At 39.0% G+C, this 21,496-nt stretch overlaps 1 protein-coding gene across 9 annotated transcripts in view; it reads left to right on the forward strand.

Annotated features, from left to right (window-relative positions):
* DAAM2 (dishevelled associated activator of morphogenesis 2) overlaps window positions 1-21,496 on the forward strand; it is a 197,640-nt gene that overhangs the window by 135,191 nt on the left and 40,953 nt on the right. For all 9 annotated transcript variants that reach the window (XM_072333778.1, XM_072333775.1, XM_072333774.1 and 6 more), the window contains 10 exons: window positions 2,428-2,761; window positions 7,859-7,969; window positions 9,016-9,119; window positions 9,755-9,821; window positions 10,922-11,039; window positions 12,553-12,691; window positions 14,121-14,179; window positions 14,386-14,570; window positions 15,498-15,827; window positions 20,257-20,364. In XM_072333778.1, coding sequence (XP_072189879.1) covers window positions 2,428-2,761; window positions 7,859-7,969; window positions 9,016-9,119; window positions 9,755-9,821; window positions 10,922-11,039; window positions 12,553-12,691; window positions 14,121-14,179; window positions 14,386-14,570; window positions 15,498-15,827; window positions 20,257-20,364 — 1,555 coding nt within the window. The remainder of the gene's footprint in view (window positions 1-2,427; window positions 2,762-7,858; window positions 7,970-9,015; window positions 9,120-9,754; window positions 9,822-10,921; window positions 11,040-12,552; window positions 12,692-14,120; window positions 14,180-14,385; window positions 14,571-15,497; window positions 15,828-20,256; window positions 20,365-21,496) is intronic.

A 21,496-nucleotide genomic window follows, 5' to 3' on the forward strand; every position in this document is an offset into this window, starting at 1 on the left:
CTCTCTGAACTAGGAAGAGTACAGGAAAATGCCAGCATTGTTTTAAATTATGTCATTAATCAAAGTCTGTGACATGCACCACTTCCCTGCACCTTTTTTTTCTTTGGAATGACCTCATCCAAGAAGTCATAGAAAAATTGCTCTGCCAGTGAATTTATTAAGGGATTGTATTTAATTAGGACAATGTGATTTTTGTGCATTTCACATTTTTTTCACAGTCAAAAAGGAGGCCAAAATACATGAAAGTTCTAATGCCTTGTATGTCTTGTCATAAGAGCAGGCGTTTCATCTGAATGTTGACTTTAGAGACCATTTGTTCAGCTGCTTCTTAAAGATGTTTTCTTTTTTGGAGGTTGAACTAGATGACTTTTTAAAGGTCCTTTCTAACTCAAATGATTCTGTGATCCTTTGTCTTTGGAAAGGTATCCATCCTGAGTCTCAACCATAAAACTGAGAAGAACAGCAAAATGTCTGCTGTTCTTCCTTTTTGGGATTTGTTGTTGTTGTTTTGAGTGGTTTGTGTTTATGGTGGATTCATGGAACTGAACTTTAGAGATCAGGAGGAGCAAAGCAAATTTCAACTGGTCCTCCCATTGCATAGGCAAAGGTGCACTCAACTTTTCAAGCCCAAGGTTAGAGAAGTGCAGTAAAGTCACTGGCTTAACATTGTTTTTTAATAAATTGAGTTCGTGCTCATTTTGGTTCCCATTATGTCTTTAGCATCTATTTTAGCCATGAATATGCTTATTTCAGTCTTCCTTAACATGCTAGCAGCATTACAGAAACTGTACTGTTGATCTTTCCATAGCTACTTAAGTAACAAACTTTAATGACTTAATAGACTTCGGGTGCATAATGTGTGATCCCACCATGTAGCCTGGAGGCATAGGGGCTTTTGCTTCTATGATTTGTTAGGGTAGTCAAGAGGATGCATCCAGAGAATGTGCAGTCAGACTTGTGTGAGACATTGCAGGCCATCTTACAGACATTGATGTTTCAGGTAAACTTTGTTCTTACTGTTCCATGTGTTCCTGTGTGTTCTTGCTCTTACTCTGATGTTCACTGTGAAATTCAGTTTTGAACAAAATCCAAACCTCAGACTGAAGCTTTGCTGAAAGCACCAGTCTTTGCCATGTTTCTGGTTTGCAGGCCTGAATAAGCTGAAATGAGAATAACTCTCATGTAATTCTTGTGCGGTGTGGGGTGTATCCAACAATGCACCATGGGTGTAAATTTCATTTTATCCAAGAAATAATTAAGTACGCCTTAGCTTTGTATTGCTGTTGCAAAAACATTAACAGAGATCGCTGAAATGCTGGGAGTCTTTCGGTATGGTGCTTCCATACCTGATGGATATTAGAAAAAGCATCATACAAGTAGGTAAGAGAAAGGTAGTACATTAGGAAGTATTCAGTAGGGAGAAAGAGGGGCTGGGTAAAAGCTCTGAGCTTCAGACATAAAGTATTCTTAATTTCTTACACAGATTACAGTTGTTAACAACTTTTCATGTGTTTGCAGTCCATATGACCACCATGGGGTGGTTGCGGACTTACTGTTGCTGGTGTATCTTTTGGTGGACTGAAAATTCTAATTTAATTCATGTGGTTCTGTGCTCAAGCATTCTAAAAAAAGCACATCTACATTAATGGCCTTCTAGAAGAGGCAGAGGTAGACAAATTAGTCTAGAGAAATTATTTGCAGCCTGTTTCACATCTTTGCTTCTCCATTTTAAAGCATGCAAATTCTAAATGAAACATTGCTAGAATGACCGGTTTGAATGGATTTATCTAACTCCATCAATTTCTGTAACTTTGTCCTAGTAGGCTGTCTGAATGGGCTAGTATTGTTTGTTTGTCTGTTTGTTTGTTAATCTTGGTTAATACTTTAAGCTTATTCATTAAATTTTCCCTATATTATTTCTATCTTCAATTTCCATGATCTTAGTCTTAATAAAGGTGAACTTAATGGTAGAATGTAGTAGAAACAACACAGTAGTCAATATAAATTTGTTTCAGTTTAGGTTTAGGTTTTGATGTGTAACGTATGATATTTTTACAGTGCACTGTGCTACGACATATTGGCAGTGGTCCTACTGCATCTTTAGTATACATCTTTGAAATAAAATAATGCAGCCAAGGCCACTACAAGAACCATCATAGCCTCTTATGTGTCTCTTGTGTGTAATATGTTCCTATATATATACCGTGGTATCATAGTATGAACTCTTAACTCCCCAGTCATTACAGATGATAGTCACAGAAGAAGAGTGATAGAATCTTTCTCATCTTTTTCCTCGTAAGACCACAGGAAAATTTCCAAATATTTAAAGCTAGCCAGCTTTTGCAGGTGCTGGGATTGCAGAGTTGGATATCTTTTGAATAAACAAATTTACTTTGGTTTTGTTCTTTTCTCTGCGTGTTTTTTCAGGTTTGTGATGAGATTCATTGAGCTGGATGGTCTGAGCTGTTTGCTGAACTTCCTGAAAAGCATGGACTATGAGACCTCAGAAAGCCGTATACACACATCCGTTATAGGGTGTATCAAAGCACTGATGAACAACTCCCAAGGACGGGCTCATGTCCTGGCTCATCCAGAGAGTATCAACATCATCTCCCAGAGTTTACGGACTGAGAACATCAAGACCAAGATTGCTGTTTTGGAGATCCTAGGGGCTGTTTGCTTGGTACCAGATGGTCATAAGAAAGTCTTGCAAGCCATGCTTCACTACCAAGTCTACGCTGCAGAGAGAACAAGATTCCAGGTACGGGAAGGATGCTTTGGCAAAAATAGCTGATATAATGCATCTCTGCAAGGACTGATTTTTATAGTTTGCATGTTGCAGTATAGCTAGGCAGAAGAACGGCACTGTTTCTCTTCAAATGGGTTATCATTATAATTTCTTTCTTCCCCAACACTTGATTGCTTGTCATTAATACTAATCTAAAACCTCTTGTGTTTTACCTCAAAAGTGAGGGGAGATTACTAAGTTAAATGAAAGCTATTAATCTGTTCATAGTCTAACCTGATGACATTTCTAGAGTTCTAACCATTAATTAAGTACTGGCTGTACTGTTTTGCTACCAGTCTTTCCTACTTTTCTAAGAGTGAGGAAGAGAAGTGCACTATTATTTACTGGCAACCATTTAAAATGTGACCTTGTAGATAACTTTCTGCTAACAGCTTTGGATTGGAACACTGTTTATTTCCAATTTGCACATGATCAAGTGTGGTGAAATGATGAACAAATTGTATATTAAACACTGTACCATAAAACATTGCATGTTTAGTTGTATGTTAAGCTGTTGTTGCTCACTGTTCTAAGCACAGCTCTTATTACTTGGTACAGCTAACAAAGAATAATAAGAAGAATCGTCAACTAGCAATTAGTAGAGAAGGCAAGTTGAGACTTCAGATGCAGTTCTAACTACACTTGCATTAGCTGTGTATTGCTATGACTCTTCCTATTCCAATAAGGAACTTGTAGTTTTATACTTGTGTATCTAAAGTTAAAATCTGTATTACAGTGAAATTTTTGTGTGATACAAGCAGCCATAATCTGAGGCAATTTAATTAAATTTTGCTAGACAACACCAGCTGAAGATTACTATTCTAAAACTGTAATGTTATAATTTTTTGGAAAGGTTGTCCTTACTTTTTGTCCTTGCAGGCTTAGGGTTTTTTTTGTTTGTTTGTTTTTTAATGAAGTCAATGGAGGTAGGTAGTCCTTCATAATCATGGAAGTTCTACCTCAACAAAGTTTTACATTTGTCTCTAGGTGTAACCTCTGATGTACTTGTTGCCTCTTCCTAAACTGCCAGTGTTTAATCTGTATGTCTGACTGCAATTTTCAATTCAGTCCTTAGCTTTCAAGAGGAGTCGTGTTAGAGATACAGGAGTTTCTCCAGAACTTCTCTTTTGAGATATTGGTCTTCACTGAAATGAAAGCCTGTGAGAAGTAAACCCTCCATCTCCACTGTTCAGTGTGTTCATAGGGCCATTGCAATCAGGTTTTTCTTGGCACTTGCAAAAAGTTTCTGTAATCTGTTTGTTAATTACTTTATATTGTGGCTATTCCTATTTTCTCACATTTGTCATAGCTTCTTGTATGAAATGATCCCTTTGCCTTCTTTAATTTTTTACCCTCCTTTTTTGTTGCCCATCTGCCTGAAGTAGCTCTCCCTTTAATCCCATGTTTACTCAAATACCACAATAATAGAAAGACATTCCTTAAATCTCCTTCCTGAGGCAATTTGGAGAAGTTCTGCCTTTGCTTTATCTAATTTTCATTTGAATGTTCTTATTTGCCTACAAATCCTACTCTACTCCTTAAAGAAGAGAGATGAAAGAAAAATTTGGAAACTGAAACAATAAAACCTCAAGCAGAAAGAGTGGAGTTAGTAAGATGCACTCTTGGTGTCCTCACTGTTCTTCTTTTCCATCTCGTATCTTCAAAATTGTCACTAGCTCGCTGTTTGACAGTGAAAGTGTTGCTGCATCTTTAGTTTCTTGGGTGCTTTCTTGCAAAGGTGAAGATATCTAAAATGCTATGGAAATTGAGAACAAAGGGTGTTGGGGAACAAGGTCAACCAGGAGACAGGCCTGAGAAATTGCACAAGAACTGCTAGGTAACAACAGCTGAAGTAGCTGAAGTGGAACCATGGAACGGGGGTGTGATGAAGCATCTTGCCGAGTGCCCCATGACAACATGATTTATGCAAGGGAGGACATTGGGAGTGGGAAGAGGCATGCACATGTTGGGTTGCATTATTGGGTCTATGGGTTGAGCCTGCACCTAAGGCATTGCCAGTATGTAAGCAGTGTGACACAGCAGTAAAAGTGAGAGCGGACTCCATGGCATCCATGACTGTCTCTCTCTCCGGACAGGGTCCATTCCAGACAGGGTCCAGCCCAGGGTCAGTTGTCGGTAACAGCAAAGGGTCTGACTTCAGTGTTGTTAATGTCTGCATTACACCAAGTAAAATAAAATATATCAGTCGGAGGGGACTTTGAAAAATCATTTAATCGAAACTGACTGATCTTCACTCTGAGAGGATCACAGTCTTGTTATTCCCTAATTGGTTGCCATCCAAAATTATTGCTTTGCTGCTTTCCCTTATTTATCTTGTGAAGTGAATGTGTGGTGTTATGGTGTTGTATAGTGTGTACTTTTTTAACATGCAGGGTTTTGAGCCAAACCAATGTTGCAAAATTATAGTGCTGTAATGACCCAGAAAGATATTTCAGGATGTACTTGTACCCTTCCAGCTCAGTGTGCTGTCTGAATACTCAGTCAGCTAGAGTTAAGTTAGGTGTTTGATGCATACTTAAAGGAGCTGACTTCATTGACTGGAGAAAATATTAACTGTGTTACTGTGGACAGAACTCTCTGTTTTCTTCCAAAATGCTGCTAGAAATTGTAAAGGAATAAAGCTTGATATTGTCAGTCGAAAAGGTGGAGATTAGGAACATTCCTTCCATAGCCCCATTGCCTGGTTTGTATTAAGCAATGTCAGTACAGAGCGTGATCTGCAGAGAGAAATCTGATCGATTCAGAGTTGTAGTAAAGGAGCTAAAAAGGAACAAATTTAAGTCCTGTATTCCTATTTGATTTGTTTCTGCCCCTCAGGGCTCATCCAAAGCCTTTTGAGGTTTTCTGCAGATTGAATGAAACCTTACTGGATGCCAGTGATGAGGAATAATGAGATTAAGTGAGGAAAGTTTTGCTTAAATAGTAGGAAAAACCTTTACAACCATAAGATCAATTAGTTCGTAGAACTGGCTGCCAAGAGGTGTGGTGAAATCTTTTTTGCAGGAAATGTTCACAAGTGAAGACTTGAACCTCAACCATTTGCAAAGGGTTAGAGATACTGGAACTCAGCCATGGTGTGGGTGTGGAATCTGATCTTTAGAAATTGCCCGACCTGACAGTGTTTCCTTCTAGACCTGAGCAACAGTGTGTATACTGCAAGCTCTAGTCACTATGGTGACTGTGTTGAAAAATAATGCTAGAGATAGAGTTGAGAATTTGCTCTATCAAATAGTGTTATTGCACTTACTGTATTTGTTGTAGTTCTCATGGAAATAAGTAGGAGGCATTACTTTCAGAGCAGCCAATGTATTTGGCCTTAATACGGCAACTAGAAAATCATGGATGTGGTGGAAGTTCAAATGCCAGGAATTCACAAGTGCCAGCTGGGCAATTTAGAGGTTGCAGGAAAAAAGAATTTATGAAATCCAGTGAGCTTGGCAGAGACATTAAACATTCTGTGCTCAGATATAAGAACAGCTGTCAGTAGTGCATGATAGATCAGAAGATTTTTACAGTAAAACAAGCAAAGGTTTCACATGAAGCCAAGAAGATATTCTTTCCCTGCGGGATGTCCAGGAGGATATTCCCCTTTGCTTCTGAAGACATATTTCCATGATGACATCCATTTTCTACAGGAAACAAGATAGACGTATGAAACTGATGACTAGCTTGGGAAAGATTTTGCTATGAATGAACACTTTCAGTAGTCAGGGACTGAAGACCAACTAAGGGATAATGAACTTCTTAACTCAGCATCATAGATTCAAATGCTATTTAGATGGATCTGCTGAGCTGAACTCTAAAATGTTATTTTTATCCTCTTTCTCTTTTTATGGCCAAAACTTCCTGGGAAGGTATTCCATTTTTTCTAGTGCATCACCAAAACAAACATGAGTGTGGGGTTTTTATTAATAATGCTGGAATGAGATCCATATAAGTAAACTGACAGAACTCAAGTGGAATTTATTACTCTTCCAGTAAGGAAAATAATCCTTAGAATAATGAACTGATCAAAAAAGATCCTGAAGAGCAGATTTGAAGCTATCAGCACAAATATAAAAGTAGAGTTGCTTTTGTGGCTAATCAGTGCTTACATATAACCTCTTCAGTAAATATTCATTTGGAATTAATCTGAAATAGACTGCACATGGCAGAGATTAACAGCATTATTTGTTTATTTTTTTCCCCTCCTCTCTTTTTGTCTTGTGGTGTTAATGAGATTACAGTGGTGTATCTACATGGATGCAGGTTAGGCATGTCTGTCTGAGATACCCCCAAATGCTAAATACCCTTGCTATTTCATTAGCAGGGAGACATAATGTTTAACTGAAATTCCATTTGAGTTCTTTAATTCACCTTTAAGCTGTAATATGTTTGGACTTGAGAATATTCCTGTTACTTGAAAATCCTTAAAAGGAAGTTGCCAAGATGTCAGTAATTGTCTGCTTCATGTGAAATGGTTGTAAGTGAAGGAACAAGGAGAAATCTTCCAAGAAATCTTACAGTAGAGAAATAAATGCAAATCTTCCTATAGAGAAATAAAGTACAGCTTCTCTTTAGAGTTTTCTCCTGTGTCTACATAAGTGCAATCTATTCTGCTGAAATCCAAGAAAATAGTGAAAGTTACTTGAGTGCTCTAAGTGGATGTATGAATCTATTCATGTTATCCACCATGTTTAAGCTTCTGTATGAAGTTAACTATGAGGGAGGATGGAATTCCGCTGTTTTCTTAGATCATGTTGGCAGGAACTGTAAAGGCATCTGCTTTTTCTCAAATAGCTTGTTTTATTGTTTGGTTTTTTTTGTTTTTAATAATAATAATTGGTTTTGATTGGGATCTCATGGGCATTTTATTCCCATCTCTATTCTTCATTTGTTATTGTGATGTGGCTGGCTAAGACTGCTAACAACCATCGCTGAACCAAGTTATACCTTTAAGCGAGTATATACTGAATCAGAAGATGACTGTTCAGAGAACCATGAGCAGTAAGCAAAATAGTCTAAGAAAGTACAGTGCCTCCTTTAACCTAGCCTGTTGTTCTGTTTTAGACATTGTTGAATGAGCTAGATCGAAGCATGGGGCGATATCGAGATGAAGTAAATCTCAAAACAGCTATCATGTCCTTTATCAATGCTGTTTTGAATGCTGGTGCTGGTGAGGTGAGTCACTGTCCTAGAAATTCCATCTCAAATGTCATGCTTGAATTAATTTACTCTGGAATTGGCTAGTAGATGAAGTCATAAATGTTGTGTGATTGAACTGAAGCACTTTGTGGAAAATAATGATGAATTGTCAAGTTTGTTATTACACTTGTCTTCCATATTATTTAATTCCCAGCCTCTTCTAATTCTTCCAAGGTAGCTGACTACTTGCACTGAAATGATTGTGGTGTTTTTGTTTTTGTAAGAACTGCAAAGCATTTACCTCCTAGATAATCAGCCTTTCAGAAGACATCTTGGTTTACCTGCAGAAATGTTTTAAAATGTTAACATGTTTTGACTTAAAGCCAAACCCTAAACATCTTAGTTTTAAAAAGTCAAAGAGAGGTGGTTCAGTAAAGTCAATTTGTTGGTTTTCATTCACGATAAAGGCTTTCTCTTGAATATTGAGGATAGTTTTTTCATTCACGATAAAGGCTTTCTCTTGAATATCGAGGATAGTTTAAACTGATTTTGTTTCACTAAAACAGAAGTGTCACTAAAAATTTGGCATTTTTTTTTCCGGCTAAACCACAGTAGGCAGCAAGCTTGTAAAAGCTCTGTCTGGCAGAGTGCTTTTTCTTTGCAGCCACCCTTTAAAATCCTGCTATGAAAGTATCAAGTTTACCAGAGCTTCTGGTGATTTTATGACAAATATATATATAAAGAACTGCAGTTCTGTCCATCTCTAAGCAGGAGATAGGTTTCTAATTGACTAGCATGTTAAGTACCCATAACTTTTGTTCTTTCTGAAACATGGAGTGTGCTAGTCTTCCAGCTAGGCTTGCAGAACTCATTGTAGATACAGGAGAGAAGTATTCATAAGAGAAGCAGTGGCAAAGACATTCATTTCTTACTTAATTTACTGGAATCCTGTGATCATCCTCTGATTTTGGTGTCAGGGTAGAGGATATTAGAGGAGGAAGAATTTAAAACATAAGTGAATCTTTTAAAATGTGTTTAAACACTTCTGCAACATAGTAAATTCTTTTTCTTCTCTTTATAAGGACAATTTGGAGTTCCGATTACACTTGCGATATGAGTTTCTAATGCTGGGAATTCAACCTGTTATTGACAAGCTAAGAGAGCATGAGAATGCAACACTTGACAGGTAAGAGATGTTTTCTGAGAACAGTTACTGATCAAATAAAGAGTTCTTAAAAGCTCTCCTCTATTTCAGTTTAACATTCAAGCAGCAAGCTATTTCTGTCGCTCACTAAAACGGACTCCCTTTAAGAGACAAAAAGAATAATTGTCTTTCAGATTAAAATCAGCAGAGGCAGTAGAAAATGCACATACTAAACTGGCAGTTACTGTGGCAAGGATTTAATGATTTGTTTTTCTTCTAAGCTGAGGATGACAATCAAAAAAAATTGAAAAAGGCAAAAGAGGGGAATTGGTAGCAGCTTCATATGGCTTTGTTGCTGCATGAAAAGTAGCGTTGAATGGCACCTTCAAATTACCTTGTTAGAAGTTTAATGGATAATAAATGCTTTTTCCACTGCAACTCCACTTACCTCAACATGGTGACTTAGTACAAGGATTAAAGAGCATTTTTACTTCCTTTGATCATTCATTTTGGCCTATTGTTGACCTGTGTCAGTTGTCTTGCATGTACATTCCAATACTTCCATGTCAGAAAACAGAGCAATTTCCAAGTGTTGCGTCCTCTGTGGTGGCACGTTTTGTTGACGTCTGAGTTATGCTATGACCGTTGGTAGTTTTTGTTCTTCTGTTTTCTGTTAGGCACTTAGACTTCTTTGAAATGGTCAGAAATGAAGATGATCTGGAACTTGCAAAACGGTTTGACCTGGTAAGATTTTCTGTGGAGTACTCGAGCTTCCCAAAGTTGAACATCCTCTTTGGATCCTTGATGTAACTTCTCTTTTGTGTTTCCTGAAAACAGTGAGTGGTTTTGATGCTGAGACTGGCTAGTCCTCTTGTTTGTTTTTTTTTTTTTTTTACTGTTGTTCATTTATAACATATAGGGTGTCTGGTGAAATGAAAAAAATGATCACAGACAGGGCTTCTGCAGAGTGTCTCTGCAAAGATTTCTTATGTTCTGCTGAATGCTCAAGAGCAGAGGATGTTATCAGTACTGTTCTCACGTTTGCAGTCCTGATGATCCAGATGATTCTAGTTTCAGGCACCTGCTTTACAGGACTTTAGGTTTTTTACAGGACTTGGGCTCATCTCTGATACTTTTTCCAGTATACCACAGGAAACTCTCCTAAAGATTGTCACACCAGAGACTATGGAGAGGGTCAGTATTTTAGAATGGATGGAAATTGAAGATGAGCATAAAACAAGGAAAGTTTTCACAACTGCTAGCAACAGCAATGGGCTGCAGGGTCCAGAGCAGTTGTTTCCTTTTTTTTTTACCAGCTCCTACCAAACACTGATACAGAGGAATTAACATTTCCATGCTAATTGTCTACTGTGATTCTTTGCAACTTCTTCCTTGGACCCAAAGGTTTTCATAGTGTCATTAAACGGTTTCAAGATCAAATGGCTTTTAATATAATCCAACAACCAAAAATTGGCAGCAGCATCTTTCTCAAGATCAGTGCTTTATCCAACCTGATTTTGGATGGGCCTTTTTTTTTTTTTTTTTTTTTTACATTATTGCTTACTACAGGACAGCTTTTGATCACTCTGAGGCCTCCCAGCTTTCTAACCCTTTGCTTTGGAGAGCTTTTTTGTTCTGGAGTAGATCAGTGATGATTTCAAAGACCTATGTGCAAGCTCTTCGTTGGGCTTGTAACTGTATGTTGCAAGAGACTCAGTGGAGGTCCAGTTGCTGGAAACTTGCCAGTGTCTTGCATGTTGGTCTTTGGTCTTTCGTAGCTAGGTAAGTTTTACTGTGCATGTTTTGGATCTGATTTATTATTTCACTACCTTCCCTCACTCCAGATCCACATTGATACAAAAAGTGCCTCTCAAATGTTTGAACTGATCAAGAAAAGATTGAAGCACACAGATGCCTATCCCTATTTGTTATCCATCCTTCAGCACTGCTTGCAGATGCCATGTGAGTACTTCAGAGTTTTCCAGAGAAGATGTGTTGAAGAAATGGGTGAAATTTTGGCGTGAGTGTTGCAGATACCAGGACACACTGCTTTTGTCCTCCATTCAGAACTTGGCAGTGGATAAGGGACTTGGTATATTGAACTGATTCCATTCATCAGATTTTGTTGTAATACTTCTAGCAGCAGCTTGACCTCACTGGACTTGCAAATAAAATTAAGTAGCTGGAGACATTCCAGTTTGTCACTGACAGAGCTTATAATGACTTCAAATTAGAAACTTTTAAAAAGAGCTGTTGTGCTTTAAATCAGAGAATTCCCAGAAATAGATACCATTTTGAATGTTAACAAAATGCGATGAGGAATTTTTCTGGTGAAACAATACAGTACAGAAAGCTGTTCTGTCACTGGAAAATTCCACAATAAGTCTTCAGGCTGCTGTCTTATGGCAGAATGTCAGTGGAGGGCTCCTGAGCTCAAAATGAAAAATAACATTGGCTTTTGTTTTCAAGAGAGATTATAAGAATCTACTTGTTAACTGAAATAAAGTAGTTCAGTCACGTTTCCAGAGTGTAAGAGCTGAGCAAAGCTACAACAAGATCACCGAAGAATTACCTGCCTTAATCCTGTTATGAGTCAGGGATTTGTTTTGGTTACTTTCAGCCATACTTGAGCAATCAAACTGAGAAGTCAACATGAAGGAGAATTACTGTGGTGTGCTTTTTGAGGAGGTATCATGGTATATTTTCAGGCACTGATTAAAGTACTGCCTTGCACAAATACTAGCTGTTGTTTGTCAGTGGTCTCCTTACTATTACTGTTTAAGACAGTACTTAAGCTTTGGGTATTGACTTGGAATGTTTGGTCACAGAAGAGTTAAATCCTTCTAGGATAGAACAGGATTGCAGTGGAGCAATTTTAAATAATATAAAGGTCTAGATTATGTAACCTAGGGAACTAAGGTGAACTTTCTATTGCTCTGGCAGTATAGATGGCAACTAAAGTTGACATCCAGAAGATGAATCTCTTTGGTCCATTTCTGTTCTCTCCACAAATTTTTATCATGTTTATATGAACTTTTCATGTCAGCTGAGTTTGACTGACTTTCATATAAGAGCATGCAGATGGAACACTGGATTTTTTTTATAGTACTTGATCAAAGTGTTAACTAGATGCAAAATAAAATACCATCAAGTGGTGTGAAGTACTGAATAAGTGATGGAATCACTTCTGTAGGCATCTAAAACACAAGATGGAGTTATCTGGAAAGAGGAACACACAGTCTGAAGGCACAAGTCAGGCATAGTGTTGTAAATGCCTGTTATGATTTGTTCCAATATACTAAGTGTTTGCAACTAATCTGTCAGCAATAATTCATTGTTAGGTGCTGTGTTCTGTAATTTACTACCTGTGGGATTAACATGGTGACCAGAAAGGAAGAAATGCCCATCTGTCAGTAAACCTGTGCACTTTGGCATGAAAATGGAAGTTCTCATGTGTTGCTCATTTTTCATACAGATAAGAGGAATGGAGGAAATTTTCAGCAGTGGCAGCTGTTGGACAGAATACTCCAACAAATTGTTCTTCAAGATGAACGAGGAGATGATCCAGATATAGCTCCACTGGAAAACTTCAATGTCAAAAATATAATTAAAATGTAAGCCGCATTAATATTGTTTGTTTCTGTTATAAAGCTTTAACTATATGTTAAGTATGCAGGTACTTAGGAAATAAAATATCTGAGGAGTTTCCTGTGCTAATTTACATCTTTTTGTTGGCTTGCTAGTCTTAAAACTAGTTTCCTTCCAATGACATCTTCACCAGATGGCATTTTCTAGCAAACTTTTTGCATTTGGCTTCTAATTTCTATTAAATATTAAGATAGCTAGAAGAACAGAAAAAAATGCCTGTGATTGTATGGTAAAACTTCCTCATTTTTCTTTTTTCTTTCAAGATGTTGATGAAAGCTTTCATTGATATTCCCCAAAATTGTTGTCATCTCAACTTGGATCTCATTCCTCATTAATGAGCACTTAGTTTAGAAAAATTGAAATAGTTGAAAGTAACACCCATCTAGCACATAAAGCCTTTTACCTCAGTAAAATGTCTGCATGTGCTCACCCACAGACTTGGCCAAGGGTTCTACCATTATTTTTTCCCATAGGATGCATCATTTGAGAAGTCTAGCTACATTAGCTGGCTCTCATCTCAACTTCCCTGTTCTCAGTCCTTTTTAAGCCAAACTTTTGGAGTCTCCATCCCATCCATCTGCCTATGCAGGTAATTCATGGCCCATTACCCTTCTGAAATATCCACTGGAAAGAGCATTCTTATAGAACATAAACCTCCTATGAAACCACGTTCTCCTGTACTAAAAATCTCCCAGTCCCTCCTGTTACAGTCATGAGCCAAAATTTAAACTGATTTCTCATCATGGAAAAATACACTGATGTTGATCTCTTTCTGTCTGTTTGGATATCAGACTCCTTTATAGACCTTGTGCCTGATCTTCCATTTCTGCTTTCATAGCTACTATTCATTTTGCATATCTAATCAACCCCCAGCATGCTCTGCATATTTTCTGTCAGTAGTAGGAAATAGCTGTGCCAGTTTGAGATATGAGCATTGCCTTGTTACTGATAAATTACCCAACAGATAAGCATTCTCTAGCCTCTTAAGAAACAAAAAGTACAGAACTATGGAAAGTTGGAAAAAATGGCAATGCAGTCTTGTGTCAAGGGTAGGATCATTTGTATCCCGCAGCAGCTACAAAGATTTTAGCTGTGAGTTCTGCCTTACAAAGTAAATACACTTGGCACCTTTAGGGTGTTTCCTGAAGACAGGAGAATGCCAGTATCTGTTCCCCAGGCATTCTTTATTTTTTGTGAGACTTAGAGCTACATGACACCTTTATAATATTAACTGTTGGATCAGGATCTGGAACCAAACTGACCACTATTATGATGCTGATTAAACATGCATAAATGTACCAAGTTGTCTTTTGCTGATCACTACACATAATGGCTGCTTGCCTTTCAAACTGGATAGCTCAGAACACATTTTTATGATCCGATTTCATCTTTCAGGCTGGTGAATGAGAATGAAGTCAAGCAATGGAGGGATCAGGCAGAGAAGTTTCGGAAAGGTGAGTAGATCCTCTGTGTTTGTGAAATTTGGGCATTGCCGTATTGATCACTGAAGATTGCTGTCAGAATAGTCAGACGTTTTCTTTTCTCCATATCGCACATTCCCAGCTGAACTAGCAGACTTGTCAGCTTTATTTCAGAGTAAACTCCATTTCTTTTATTCCTGAGCTTTATTTCATCAACCCTGCTTGCCTGTTCTTCCTAGATCATGCTGAACTGATGAGCAAGCTAGAGAAGAAGGAGAGGGAATGTGAGACAAAGACCCAGGAGAAAGATGAAATGATGAAGACACTGAACAAAATGAAAGACAAGCTGCAGAAAGAGTCCTTGGAGCTGCGCCAGGCCAGGGACCAGATGAATGACCTGGTAGCTCAACTTAATGAGTACTCGGTATGAAACTGGGACTCTTCCCATTCCTGTTTAAAGCCTGCTAACTAGTGAATGATGAACAAAAGAACGTTATGAGTGAAGCTTTTTCTGTGGTTTGTGCAGAAAGTCTGTCTAGCCAGCTGCTCATCTTTCAGTAGAGAACAAAATCCCTGAACTGGTGGTATAGATTGGATAATGTAGGAATGGGCTGCTCCATTCCTCCTCAGCCACCCTCTTTGCCAAAGCTGGTGAGGCACATGCATCCTCCTCTAGGCACAGTTTTTATTGCTGAGGTGGCTGAGATTGTTATTTTGATGGAATAGAGAGAAATTTGCCCAATATGAAAGTAATTTTAGTGAAGAAATTTTCCTGTTGTGCTTCAGGAGCATCTGTGTTTCCTTGGAGTTTTGTAGAAGTGACAGGAAGAACTGCCTAGTGCTCCTGTTCCAGTAATTTGTCTGTGACAGTAATGTCTCTCTGTCGCAGGACACAGCCCTGAGAAGTTACACACTGCAAAAGGCAGATTACTTCCCTACTCTCTGTTCTTCTCCCGCTTTGTGCAAGAAGGGCCTAAGGACAGATATTCTGTATTTCAAACGCTAAGTTTTAAAACCCAGGAGTTCAAAAGTTCACAAGATTGAACTTTTCTCTTTCTTCATACATAAGGATAAAATAATACATTTTGGCTTCTTTTACTAGCTTTCTGTTTTTCTGAGCCATTTATGGTTCCCTTTTCCAAGCTCTTCTCTACAACTTCAAGGGTTTGAAACTTTCTCTTAAATGAAAGCTGAGATTCCTCCCTTTATTGCATGGCTTTGAGTGCAGGAGGCTTTAAAGAAAACATCAAATATTTTGAGACTCATAATAAAATCACATCAGCTGGCAATATGGAGTTATTGTGCCTTTTAAAATGTTTGCTTTCTTTGTCTGTGTGTTTTTTTTCTCCAGCAAGGGGGCAGCATTTCCTTCCCAGCCCCACCACCCCCTCCTCCAGGTGGTCCACTAGCATTGTCCTCTGCTCTCTCCTCTGCTCTCTCCTCTGAGAATCTGCCCCCGCTACCACCTCCTCTGCCTTTCTCCAGCTGTCCCCCTCCTCCTGCCCCACCACCTCCTCCAGGAGGACCTCCTCCTCCACCAGGAGCACCTCCTTTCTTCAGTCTGGGAGTGCCACCGCCTTCAACAACCACCTTCAGCAGTGCTGGTACCAGCCTGAAGAAGAAGTCTATCCCACAGCCTTCACACCCACTGAAATCCTTCAACTGGGCTAAGCTGAGTGAGGTAAGAAGATCAGTGCTCTCACTATTAACTGAATTTATCTATATAACTCATTGTTGATTAATGCCATGAAGTGTAAGGTGACAGAAGACAGTGATACAGTGGCTTTCCTTGGGCTGAGCCACTGGGAATCAGTAACTGTTGAGGAAGTTCTCCAGCAGCCCATCTTCTGTGATGACCAAGGTGCTAGATAGATTGAACTGCATTAGATCTGTGCATACTGTTGGTTCAGCACAACTACAGTGGTTCTAAGTACTGTAAGACAGAGCTGCGCATCTCCAGGGCTTGTGTCAGAGTTGTCCTCACTTGTGTATATGGTCAAAGGATGGACAGAGTTGGTGTGGGCAAGACACAGTGAGAATCAATTTCCAAACCCAATTCCTTTACTCTGGCAGAAGCAGTCACCAAGGAGAGAAAGGTGACATCTTTCTCTACACCATTCCTTCATAGCTATGAGGCTAGCTGCTCTGCTTGTGGCACGATTACAGCTTTGACTCTTGGAAATAATAGGAGAGGAATTGGATTCCTCCTGTTGCATTCATTTTCTGCTACCTTGGTTGCCTACTCCTCCCCTACACTTTTCTCTCTCTTCCTGATACATATATATATATATATATATATATAATTTTTTTTTCCTTTCCTCTTCTCTCCTTTTCTTTATGTCTTAATTTTTATTATTTTTTTTTTTAACTTATTTAGAAAGAAAGAAGTTCCTGTGTTGAGTTTGGATGGCTGCCTAGAAACCCAGGTTCTCTTTTAGACTGAAATTCACCCAGGGCCCAAGTCAGGCATTTGGAATGAGTGTCCAGGGACCTCTGGAATGCCACAAGAATTCTTTCTCCCCCTCTCTCCTTTTCTTTAAAATAAAGTGAAGTGAAATATTTGCTGCACCGTCTGTGCTTGTCTGTCAAGGCCACGTGGGGGGTGTGGGAGAGAATGTAAGGATAGGGATTTATTTTCCTTTGCAGAACATGGACTTAGTGCTCTGACAACAACAAAAAAGAAAGAAATAATAACTAATATATGTATATATATGGATGTATATGAAAAAGGAGAGCCACAGGTGTTTCTGTTTAGTGTACAGTAACTGTAGGTTGATCCTGCCCTCTGGTTAGGAGTGAAGGCAGCTGTGCTAATAAAACTGAAGAGCTGGGTGGTGAGGTAGGCAAAAGATGCTATTTTGAGTAAGGTGGAATAGAGTGAAAAAAGGGCATAAGATAGAGAAGTTTTCATTTTGAGGCATGTGTTAGTGCTTAGACCTAGTAAGGTCCTTGCAAAACTGAAGAGACAGAGGTGCAGAGTTGCCTTGCCTTTATCTTTGGGGTGCACTTTGTTATGGAGTTAAATGATTCCACTGGCCACTGAAGGCAATGCATTTTGGTAATCTTCATCAGAGATTCTTGATTCCCTGCATCAGTACCAAGCATTCTCTTTCTGTTCACATGGATATGCATCCTGTGAACATAAAGACATGGATAGGCTGGGTAGCCTCACTCACCTTACGTTTTGTTCCCATTGCAGCAGTTCTACTGTGTTCTCCTTAACTGTCAAAGTAGCCACACAGAAATTACCGAAGACTCAACTCAGATGCTGACTTGGGGCAGCATATCACAGATTTTCGAGCATGGGGGCTGAGGCCTTATACAATGCATACTGAAGAAGTCTGATAAGAAAAAAAAATAAAATAAAAAGAGAGAGATCTAATACCACATACGTGTTTAACTTTAAGAGCCTGTCTAGTTAACAAAGAGTTCAAGGGCACATTTGCACCATGCAGTGTAGCAATGTGCAGTGATCCACTGTTGGAAACAGCTGCACTTGGGCATAGGAGCATGCCCAGAGAAGGACAACAAAGAACAAAGCTGGTGAGTTGTCTGGAGCAGAAGTCATAAGAGGAGTGGGTGAGGGAACTGGAATTGTTTAATCCAGAGGAGACTTGGAGAGACCTTATCAATTTCTACAGCAACCTGAAAGGAGGTTGTGGTGAGGTGGGGTTCAGCCTCTTTTCCCACAGAAGCAGCGATAGGATTAGAGGGAATGGCCTTAAGTTACACCAGCAGAGATTCAGATTGGATGTTAGGAAATATTTCTTCTCCAGAAGAGTGGTTATGCACTGGAGTGGGTTGCCCAGGGAGGTGGTTGAATGACAATCTCTGGCTGTGTTCAAGAAACATTTAGATGTTGTACTGTTCATGTCCAGATTTAACCTGGTCCAGATTCAAGTCTTAAAATGAAAATGAATTGAAACAGGAATCATTTAAACTTGATTTTATTTTATTTTTTTCTGGGAAGATGCAGATAAAACCTGCTCTCTACACTCCATTCTGAAGTCTCAAACCCTTCTGTTCTGGCAGTTCTGCAATTCAGAGACCAGCCCATTCTGTAGCAAACTTTCATCATTCTCCCCATTCATAGGAAAACTGCTCTTCCAAGAGAGTTTTACAGACAGACAGGTAGATAGCAAGATTCCCACAAGTAGCTGTCAACTGAGTCACATCCAAATCCAGCTCTTGACATCCCCAGTGTTCTATCCCAGTGATGGCTGTAAGGACCATTCCTGAAGTCATGTCCACTGGCTCCCCTCAATATATATTTTTCCATTTCAGTGTTTAATGGGACAATATGAGACAATGAGGAGCTCAGAGAAACACTCTGAAGTTCAAATATGTCCCTGAAGATTTATAAAGCAAGGTTTATAAAGCCAGCCTGGAAACTGAATGAGAATGAACACCCTGTCTGGATATTTCTGGCCAAGAATTGCAGTAGAAGCCAGAGTTAATTTTATCTCCTATTCCTTTAGCTGAGATGAGCTTCCCAAACTTGTTTGTTGTGTTATAGTCAGAGTCATGTTTTTGCTGGTATGAAAGGGAAGGCTACATGATTGCGAGGAACAATGCAAAGATATTGGTGAATCTGTTCAGGGGTGAGTTCTGCTCCCATCTGGTATATGCTCTCACTGCAAATAGCACTGTAGCAATTTTAGCTGGATAGCCTTCCCGTCCCTTGTGAACTCACAGATTACCTTTGGAGAGAGAGTGTTGGTTTTCCTCTTCAGTGCCTGCCCTGCCAGGAATTTCCTCCAGAACACTTCACGCTTTTATTTCCCCTTCATTTCATCCTTCCATCAGGTGTTTTTCCTTGCTCCTTCAGCCTTGTGGCTTAGCACATTTCCCTCATTCCTTTGATGACTGTGAATGGGAAGTAGGACCTGTTCCTAATTAGTTCTGATAATGAAGTGTTAACACACTTTTTGCTGTGTAGGTGCAAGTCAGGTACTTCAGAGCTGGAGCCTGTGTGAGGGTTTAATTTCCACTTTTTGCTGTTCCTGGCTTTCTCTGCATCAGTGTTCTGCTGGTTCTTAATCTCCTGAGGTTTTCTCAGGTCTCTTTACAATCCCTTCTGCCCATTTCCTTTTTCTTTTAATCAGCACCTTCCTTATTTTTCCAGTTAATGAAGTACGTTAACTGTACACTTTATTAACTAAATGAACTGAAAGATACTGTGGTCAGGTGTGAAGAGCCTTTAATGAGTGTGAGTGAACACCCTTCAGAATGAATAATTGCTCCAAGATTTTCCGACATTGTATGTACCTTAACAGTCACTGGGAAGGAGAAAGTAGTTCAGTCATTGTGTCCTCTTTGCCGGCAAGGATGTCTATCCTGAGAAGATCAGCAGACCTCAAATTCTCTCCTAGTTTAGAGTGACTGCTGTCTGTGGAAGGTATTGCTGCCCATGGCAGATAATCTGTAAGGTCTCTTCCAGTCCTAACCATTCTGTGATTCTGCAATTAGTTAATACTGGTATTATAGCTGCTTATTTGGTCTAGGGCTGATGAGTAGCAAAGTTGTAGGAGTAATCTGTGCTTATTGTGTAGTGTTTCTTTCCTTCATGCCAATTATCTTCTAGAAAGCTAGGATAGCCTAGTATTCAAGGTAATGTACTGCACAGATTTTCAGCATTTCCAGTTAATGTGTATGATGCTCTTTCAGAGATCTGAGTATAGTTAATATCTGAACCAAAGAACTCAGACAGGGGAGATAATATAATAGGAAACAATTTGACTTCAAAAACTCAGGGCCTTAAAGGTAAAATAAATAATAACAGGCAATCAGAATAGAAACTCTACACCCTTTGAGGTTTAAACCAGAACACGGCAAAGTTTGCAGGTGGGAATATGTGTCTTGAGATGATCATGCATCCTCTATCTTTCCCAAGCTTTCTCTTCATGATGGTGACTCTTCTGTCTGATAACCACTGTCACTGTGTTAAAGGATACACACTGTGGGATCATGGATGGTGCTTGATTTTGCTAGTCTTGGAATGTGGCCTTTCATCAGAGGCTGTGATGAATATCAAAACCAAAGAAAATAGCATTGGATGTACTTATTTAAAATATTTTATTATCTCATGAAAATATGACCTTTTCTTTCAGGAGAGGATCCATGGCACGATCTGGAATGAGATTGATGATTTAAAGGCATTCAAGGTGTTAGATCTAGAAGATTTTGAAAAGATGTTCTCAGCATATCAGAGACACCAGGTAGGAATGGACTCTTCTGTACTTTGTCTTCCTTGAATACACAGAGCTGGAAAGAACACACCTGATTGATTCTTGCCCACCTGCAGTCAAGTTGCATCATTTGCTGCTCTGCCACTATTAAAAAATCACAAGACCAAAAGATGCGGGGAGGTTCAGATTTGATATTAGGAAAAAATTATTCTCAGGGTGAATGGTTAAGCACAGAAATGGGCTGCTCGGGGAGTTGGCTGAGTTGCCATCCATGGAGGTGTCCAAGAAGCATTTAGATGTTGTTCCTAGGGACATAGTTTAGTGAGTAGATATTGGTGGTAGGTAGATGGTTGAATTAGGAGATTTTGGAGATCTTTTACGGTCTTGGTGAGTCTATGATTCTACATAGTGGGCAAAGTAGAACCTTCTGTCATCATTATACTTGATGGACAGCTAACAGAGACAACACTCCCCGGGAGGTAATGCTCAGTACAACCTTAGTACCCACTGGTTTCTAAAAGCTCCTGAGCTTTATGCTCATGCTTGATACTTGTCTTCCGCTTACGTCTTTTATTTCTCTATTTTCCAGTGGGAAAAAAAATATCTGTAGTCACCCCAGAACTGAGCAAAGTGACTGAATTAGCTGCCTTTTGCTTTGTATCTTTTTTTCTTTTCATAAATATCTGATCCAACTGGCTAGGTGACAGAATCTGTCAAAATGAGAGATTATAACACAAACAGCATACTTTAAAAGCAACCATTTATTAGAATGTCTTTTTTCCCCTCCTCTTTTTCTTGGAAAGCAAGTTACCTTCAATCCATCTATCTCCATTGAATGAGATTTAACAGGAGAGAGATTGTACTTGCACTCCCTGAACTCCTCCAGCTTTCATCTGTTTTTGGAATATGCTTGGAGAACTTCAATCTTTCCTGTTCTGCAGAATCAGATCATTGCTTTGGAATTTTATGAAAAGACACAGACACAAATGTCATAAACAGCCTTTATGATTAAGCCCCACAATAATGATGGTAATTTAATCGTTATTATTCAGTACCTTATAATAAACACATATAGCCCTTGCCTTTGGACTTTTCCATTCATTCCTCTCTCTCCTTCATCATTATTTTTTCCTGTTGGATTCAATAAAGATAATGAATAACT

The sequence above is a fragment of the Excalfactoria chinensis genome, chromosome 3, assembly GCF_039878825.1.
Source record: "Excalfactoria chinensis isolate bCotChi1 chromosome 3, bCotChi1.hap2, whole genome shotgun sequence".
In the NCBI taxonomy this organism is placed as follows: Eukaryota; Metazoa; Chordata; class Aves; order Galliformes; family Phasianidae; genus Excalfactoria; species Excalfactoria chinensis.